This window comes from Fringilla coelebs (genome assembly GCF_963513975.1).
Source record: "Fringilla coelebs genome assembly, chromosome: 16".
Taxonomy (NCBI): domain Eukaryota; kingdom Metazoa; phylum Chordata; class Aves; order Passeriformes; family Fringillidae; genus Fringilla; species Fringilla coelebs.
In genome coordinates this window covers 11,197,378-11,205,620 of record NC_140042.1, presented here as the reverse complement: position 1 = coordinate 11,205,620, position 8,243 = coordinate 11,197,378, and the positions used below count along the sequence as shown (strand labels likewise).

The window sequence follows — 8,243 nt, the reverse complement described above, 5'->3', positions numbered from 1 at the left end:
GGAGTGAGCCAAGGCAGTCAGCAGGCAAGAAAAGGGAGCCAGGTGAAGAGTTTGCCACAGGAAATATGGTGCATTTCCACTCAGTCCCCCTCAGCTACATCCTCTCCCTTTGAAGAGCCTGGTAACCTGATTCAGGCTTAAAAGCCAGAATAACTGTGATATTAAAAAATTAATTTCATGAGTAAAGAATGGGGAATTGGCAGAGTGTTCTTCATCTCCTTGAAAAGCTTGTCTACTCCAGATAGAATGAATGCTTTCTAAAGTCCAAATTCTCATTTGCTGCCAGCAGTCCTCTCTTTCAGCTTCTATTTAAGAATGAGAATAGGAAAATACCTGAATCCTGCTCCCCAATTATGTTTGTCTGTATTAGAGCTGGAACTATTCCTTTTTGAACATCTGAAAACCCTCAGCACATTGTGAATGTTACCTGAAATGACCAACTTTGGACTAAAGGGAAAAGATCTCTCCACTGAGGAATTCAGTGTTTCATTGCCAGCCAAAACCTGGAATTAACTGCTTCAATCAAGTGAAACAGGCTCTTGATATTGTTCAAGCCCCGGATGTAACTGCGTGCCAGCAATGGCATTTTATGGCCACTCTTCAAAATATCAGAAATTTAAATTGCCTCATAAACACAGCTGGAAGGGTGAAATACCCAGGAAAATGTTAAACTAATGGTGACAGGAGAACCAGAACACACTGCAGCAAACTGAAAACCTTTGGGCCAGTGTCCTAGAAGCCAAGAGGCCACTGGAGAAAACTGCTATTCCTCCACATGTGCATGAGTGTGGAGATCATTTACTATAATGTTTTAATACTAATCTTCCAAAATACCAAACTCTGGAACGCAGTACCTTATGTTCTTCAAACTACCCAGATCTTAGAGTTTCCTCCCAAATTCCATGTTCCCTTTTTTCTGTCTCTGAGCATTGAAAATCCCACACTGACAGCAGATGAAGCTGGAATGGAGATCAAACACTTGAGATGCCATCCTTGAGAGCCAGGTATGAACCTGGCAGATGTGTGAGTACTGCAGGGAACTTTGGTTTTCAAATGAAATCCCTTTCCAAGCAGAGATGACGTTGAGGGAATCCCACCTGTGGGGTTACTCAGCCAATAGGGGCATTCAGGAGGGATGCAGGTGGGAGCGGGGCTGTGCCCTGGAATTTCGCAGCTCATCAGCTTTGCCTGCCTGCACCAGGCTGCCCTTCACTCCCAAACACGAGATCCTGGAGCAAATCAGAGGAAGATGATGGGAACTGCCTGCCCATCCTTCCCTGGGGTCTCTCCTTCCTGGAGCAGTAAGGAGAGATCGGTGCTTACTGAATTGGCTCTTTGTGCTTATCCCTCGGGGCGTGATTTAAGTCTTGTTTTAAATACTGATTTTCACGGGACTTAAAGTCTTTATTTTCCGGTGCAAACCGGTTTATATCCACGCGTAGACAAGAGTAAAACTTGAGAGAAGACAGGGAACTGTTTCGGTGCCCCTGGACTATGCAGTTCTGCCTGCAAATCAAGCAGTTTGCAGAATTTTGAGTCAATCTGCTTGGACAACCCAGTTCTGCCTGCAAATCAAGCAGTTTGCAGAATTTTGAGTCAATCTGCTTGGACAAACCCAGGCCCAGCCCAGGAGAGCCCCAGGGGCTGCTCTGCCCTTGCTCTGAGGCTGCAGAGAGGGCAGCTCTCATCGCTCCTGGCTGTCCCTGCAGGCCGGTTTGTGGGGCATTTTCCTGCTCTTCCTGATATTTCTCCTTACGAGCTTTTCCTCCGGGGCTCCTCACACTGTTCTCTCCCGAATCTTGCTCTCCAACACCTGGGAAAGAGGGAAATGCCTTGCTCTAATTTATGGCAACAGCAGCTGCAGGTTTGGGAGTCACAGCCCTGGGGCTCTCGGGCACCTCGCACACGGCTGGGACCAGGAGCTGAGTGAGCCGAGTTAAAGGGTCTGCAGAGCTGCATAAAGAGCCCCAGAAAACGCCTTTCCTGGACCCCTGGGCGCTCAGCATTCGTGCCCAGAGGGTACCCGAGCCCCTGGTGCTGTCTCCCCCCCAGGCTGAGGAGCTGAGCCCCCCCAGCCCCGGGGCAGCTCCCTCCCGTTCCGGCTGCTGCAGGCGGGACAAGGCACCGAAAGGAGAGGAGAGAACTCAGGGCTTCATCAGCCACAGCCCCTGTGCTCGGCAGCTCCAAAAGATCCAACACAAACCCGGCATCCCACACCATTCCCCGCTCTGCTGCTGATCCCTTCTGCACCTCGTGTCCCACACATTCTGCCGGGGATGTTATCCCGTCCCTCGCCGGGCGGAGCCAGCGTTAGTCAGCGTGTGCTTGCGCTCAGCAGGATCCCTGACAAGTTCTCACCGTGTTAGCCGTCATTATTCCCTCCCAGCCCTGCCTCTTGCAGGCGCCTGCCTGAGCTTACAGGCGCTGGATGCAATTCAGAAGCTCTTCCCTCTTTTTCCTGTTTCGCAGCGAGATGAATTCCGCAGAAGTGTCACCCAAATGGACACCGCCCAGTATTTAGTGCGCCAAGATAGGAATAAGACAAAAACTTGGAGACTCCCTGTAATTTTCCCCACTAATCCCTGTCCCAGGGGAGCAGCTCTTGGCCAACACCGGCCAATGTAACTTTATCTATCACCGCGCTCCTGAGCCCACGGCACTGCTGACAAACTCCTTTTCTTCTCCCTCGCTTCTCACAGCTTCATCCCACCCAAATTCTCTTGACTCACCTTTTTCCTTCTCGGTGGGATCCTCATGAAGCTTCATCAATAGCCTGTTAACACCTCTGCCATTGCCAATCCCCAGGTTTAGCTCCTTTATAACAATTACACTGAGATGTACCTTTCTCCAGCCATCCTCTCCAATCCATGGATTTGCAATTTCCTTCGGCATCTTTGGCCTTAACGTGGCCAGTGCTGTATTTCTGATTTTTTCTCCACACCATCCTACCTATTCCCCCAATGATTCATTCTGCTACCATTTTTTATTCCACTTGCCGTTCATGCAGGTTTGTGAAAATTGCAGCACATCTTCCCTGGTGATATTTTCAAATCCCTTTTTATTTTTTCTCGCTGAGGGGCTGTTGCTTTAACTCAGCACTACTGCTCTTCCCTCTTTTGTCCTCCCCCTCCAACACCCCTTGCGAACAGACCTGTTGGGACCATCCTGCCTTGCCCAGCCATTCCTCTGCTGCTTTTCTTTGACCTCGCACATCAGGGCAGTTTGTGCATCTGTGCTCCTTTTGCTTCCCCAAAACCTTCCCTTTTCCCCCAGAACACGCTGACCTGTGCAACAAGGCTGTCCCTTTCTTCTGCAAAGGACGATTCCCGTAAATGTTAGTAGGAAATCAACCAGCTTTAACTGCTTGAAGGGGCAGCTAGGAATAATTCTCGCCTTTCCGCTGGCAGGGATACAAGCGCACATCTCTATCCCTGTCCTCTTCCTCCCACCCGGAGGATCAGCCCCTGCTAACACCTGCAAAACACACATTTTGTGGCCTCATCTTGCTCAGAGCCTCAGGCAGCGCAGTCACCCACAATAAGGATGTTTCCCAACAAAAGCCTGTCACCTACCGATGAGACAATAGTTTCACAGGACAAAACTGGTCACGATAACAACGCTGATAAATTTGCACAATAACCCGGAGAAAGACGGGTCCGAATTGCCGCTGATTGCGCGGACTGAATCACACCTGAAGGTTTTTCACGGGGGCTCCAAGTGTGCTCTTCCCTTTTTTTGATTGCTTTGACAACGCATAGAAAAAAACAGGTTAACTTTCCTGCACAGGTAACTCTTTCAGTCCCGAGTTTGAATGGTGTTTTCTGGGGGAACATCTTTAGCTTCCCAGCACAAAGAAACACTGGTATTTCTTTTATTAAGATGGTATTTTCTGCCCCCCACCTTCCTCATCACAAAAGCGTTACGGGAGCTGACTGCTCTCCATCCTACAAAAACCCAGCGTGAGAACTGCTGATATCCTCTAAGCACCCCCGAGTGTGAGAAGCGGGAGCTACAGAAGCACTGGCAAGCCCAGGGCAGGGAGAGCCAGGCAGGGGAGGTTTTATTTTGCCCTTCTTTCGGCAGGTGAGCCGCAGGGATGGCGGCGGAGAAGCAGCGGCCGCAGGTGCCCGTGGTGATGTACGAGCCGCACCCCGAGCGCTACCGGGAGCCCTCGGCCCCGGAGCTGGGCCAGGACGGTGAGCGGGGCTGGGAAGGGCTCCGGGGGCTCCGGGGGCTCGCTGGGCTCGGTTTCATCACTGAGCACATCTGGGGCCCAGCCTTGCCAGGACGTGATGGGTTTAGAAAGCGTCCGTGCCAGCATATAAACCCTGGGGTAGGGATAGGATCCTAACCCCGGGGTTAGGATCTCCTAACAGAAACATCAGTAAAATGTTTCTGTGCCTTTAAAGTTCAAAATTCTCAGCATCAACAGTTCCAACTAATGGCAATAAATATTTTTGTTGGTTTAGTTAATAGCTTTTTTAAACCACGTGCTTTATTGCAGCTTTATCACTACAATAATTTCATATTCTTAACACGCAAATGTTCAGCCAGCAAACTCTGTACGTGGATGGGCCGTGTCCTGCTTAAATTGTCATCTCGTTTTCGGGTTCTGGCCTTTTCCCCGGGGTCCCTGCTGGCCAAGCTGCCCTCCCCAGGCTCCTGCAGGGGTGAAGTGCTGACAATTCAGCTCCAGGGCTGCAGGAGGGCGCCGGGAGCTGCTGCTCTCCTGGGAGAGCTTTTCCTTCCCAACCCAGGCTCTGCTCTCACACCTCCACGAGCACCTCACAACACTCCCCATCCGCAGGGGCTGTACCTGCGTTATCTTCCTGCTGCTGAGGAAATTGCCCTTTACTGGACAGGGCTGGAGGAAAAAATCCGAATGGGAGCTCAGGCAGTAGCTAATAATGCTGGATGTGTCAGCCCTGGGCCTCTAAACCTGACTCATTTTCAGAGCATTTCACTCTGACCAGCTCTCTCTGTAAATATTTTTGTCCTCAAAGATCTCTCTGGCCTCTTTCTAAGCTCAGCAGAGCTTGCAAGAGGCTGTGGAGAAGAAGTTTCACTTGGGGCCACTCAGGCAAGGCACAGGCACTGCCCGCTCCCAGCACTGAGCTGCAGATCCTCCACTAACAACATCAAGTGGGAGCTCACCTGTACTAAGCACATTCCTTTTCTAAATCAGAAGGAAATGATTTCGTTTTAAAATTTTTTACAATTTTTTCCCCTATAAATAACACCCCCTAAAAACCAAACAAAAAAACAAACAGGACTAAAAACTAAACCCCAGCCCACCACCACGAAAGCCAAATGCCATTGCAAATCTCTACCACCTCTGGCAAGACATTCAAGAAAATACTGCTAACATTTTTTTCACCTTTGCCACCATATTTTCTCCCACTCTGGAAAATCCTGGTTTTATTTTCCATTTGTATCCCTGTGAGCTCATTCCCTGGTTGCACCCACATCATTTGTGAAAAGCTTGAGCACAGGCTGGACTCAGGGCTGCTCTGCCTGGGGGTGAGGGTTTCTCCAATGCTGCCCAGGCTTGACCAACCAAGATTTCTCTTAGGGACTGTCCTCCTGTCCCAGAGCAGCCCTGTGGTTGGTACCACATCCATGCCAGCTGGCTGTAAAGCTTTTGACATGGATTTATTTTGAATGTATTCATGAATGTATTTTTAATACAGTCATTTATTTCACCTCAGGTAGGCTGATTGCATTCTTAATTTGAAAGATTAGCAAAAGAACTGAAAAACTTGAGGTGTCTTAGTCACCAGCTTCCCTTCTCCCAAAGCAAAAAGATATTTTCACTTTTTTTTTTTCTTTCTAGAGCAGAGTGTGATGAAATATCTTTGTTGAAAGCTGATAAAGTTTAAACTAGTAAAAAGGCTCTAAACACTGAATAGTAAGGGTAGTTACCACTGAAGTACTGTGGGTCCTTTGTCTGTGAAGTCCTTAAATTGAGTATCATGACAATGTTATGCTGGAATGATGGAGTTGCTGCCTTTCCTAAGAAATTATTTTTTTTTCTCAGCTTTTATAAAAGCAAGGCCAGCCAGCCACTGCAGCTCTTGCGGCTTTGAAACCCCCTGGATCAGTTCTGTGGCTGCTTCTCCCTGGGCTGGGTTTGGCACTCCCTGCAGGCCTCCCTTGTCTCGCCCCACGGGGATTTTGGGAGCCAGGAGCTGTTGGCACTTACACATTTTGCTGTTTTTCCTTGCACAGGGGGCTATGAGTATCCTTCTCCCCCACCCTACTCCTACCGAGAAACCACCATCGTGGAGGAGCCGGGTAAGCCCAGGGGCTGTGCCCTGCCAGCAGGAGTGAAATGGGTTTGGTTTCAACATCCACACAGGGTGGGAGTTTGCTGACCCAACCACAACCTCATAGGCTGGAAAATTTCCACAGAAATGTCAGTAGAAAAACCAATACAAGGAACTCAGACTTGATTGTCCAGCATTAGTCAATCTACACAAGTACCCATTAAAAAAACAAAACAAAAACAAACAAACCAAAAGGGCCAGAAGCCAGGGCTTTCAGAACAAATCATTTTAAGGCCAATGTTCCTGTTCTAGTCACCCTTATGAAGTGGAGAAGCTCAAAGGATTTGCTGAGGAAAGGCTTTGAAGAGCAGTCAGTAACACCTCATGGAGGAGGAAAGGAGACATACACTTTTAAATATCCTAAAACCAGAAGGCACTTGAACTCAGACATGCTCTATCCTATCTGTCTAACACATACCTTCCCACTCCTCAAGTTTTGCCTCAGGCTACAGTGTGAAGTTGTACCCCAAACATGTTTGGGATCCTTAAAATGGTATTTTTTTACTGAAAACATTTCTGAAAAAAATATCTTTCATGTACCTACAAGGGGTGTGCCCCTCAGGGAATATGATAGTCAAGTCTAGACTGCAAAAACATGAGCTAGAGACTAACTGAGGACAGCACCAGTAGCTGTAGCTACAAACACCTACAGCTGTTTTGTAGGTGTAAGAGTAACTGCTTTGATGAATTTCTCATAACTACTGAAAAGTTGATCCAGAAAGTTCCCCAACCTCCTTCCAATCTCTTCTTCAGGGAGAACAAGGCTTTTCATATAATTTTAAATAGCAGAAGACAAACCAGTCAGAGTACATCCAGCAGAGGGTGGTGGGGACTGCCTTGGGACACACAGAATCAGCACAGTTGATACAGATACACCTGAAATCAACAATAATAACATGGATGCCACTTTAAGAGCCCACATTCTCCCACTTTAGGCTTTATAACTTGCAAAATATTTCCTGTGCTTCTAATTTGGCTGCTTCTCCTCTCCTCCTGAACTCAGTTTATTTGGTGCCCCAGCCTCCCATCATCGTGGCAGGGATCTTCTCCAGCAAACCAACATCCACAATCTGTCCTTCCTGCCGCCAGCACATCACCACCCAGGTCACCTACAGACTGGGCAAGCTGTCCTACCTCCTGTGCACCAGCCTGTGCATGGTTGGGTAAGTTTTCATGGGAACTGTGCAGATTCAGCACAGCAGAAGGTTAAAAATGAGTAATTAAAAATCAAAGTTGTAGTTAGTGCCTGTACAGACAGTTTGCCCTTCTCCACTTGATGAGAAGCCATCCTGTCCTTTCTAGATACACTCATCGTGGCTACAGGGGATGCAAACTTGCTAAATTTAACCCAGTATGTTTCACTTTTCATAAGACAAGCAGAAATTAGTACAACACTGTCTACTTCCCAACTGTAATTTAGGATCAGGCTCAGGAACAGACTCATGCATAAGACGTCAGAAGCGAAGAAGATAAATTCCTTGGAAGATACTTTAAACATTAATAGGCTTGGGAAAGAAGTGGATTCACAGAGGGAAAAGGCAGAGAGAACAAGGCAGGGGGAAATCACAGCTGTGGCTAGCAGAAAAGGGAAGGCAGTAATCATTCTGTGCACATCCATCTCCCTTTGGCTCTAGGTGCTGCTTCGGATGCTGCTTCGTCCCTCTCTTCATCAAGATCTTCAAGGATGCAGATCATTACTGCCCATACTGCCAATTTCACATTTATAGATATAAAAGACTATAGAAACAAACTTTATGCAACCAGATGCTGTAAAGCCTCTATTTCCCAATGGCATAAGATTCTGCACATAAAACTACTGCTAGGAAATTCACTGGACTCTGCTTAGGTTCTGCAGCTCCCTTGCTGGTGAACCCACCTGGTAAACTCCAGTTTCCCACCACATGGTTGGACTGGCCA

The 8,243-nt window shown here is 48.0% G+C and overlaps 1 protein-coding gene across 1 annotated transcript; it reads left to right on the top strand.

Annotated features, from left to right (window-relative positions):
* Nucleotides 1–4,096: 4,096 nt before the first annotated feature.
* LITAFD (LITAF domain containing) lies at nucleotides 4,097–8,069 on the top strand (the record flags this gene model as incomplete). The annotated part of the gene is made up of 4 exons (XM_084216222.1): nucleotides 4,097–4,196; nucleotides 6,229–6,294; nucleotides 7,330–7,489; nucleotides 7,961–8,069. The coding sequence occupies 4 exons, from the start codon at nucleotides 4,097–4,099 to the stop codon at nucleotides 8,067–8,069; spliced, it is 435 nt and encodes a 144-aa protein (XP_084072348.1).
* Nucleotides 8,070–8,243: the final 174 nt, after the last annotated feature.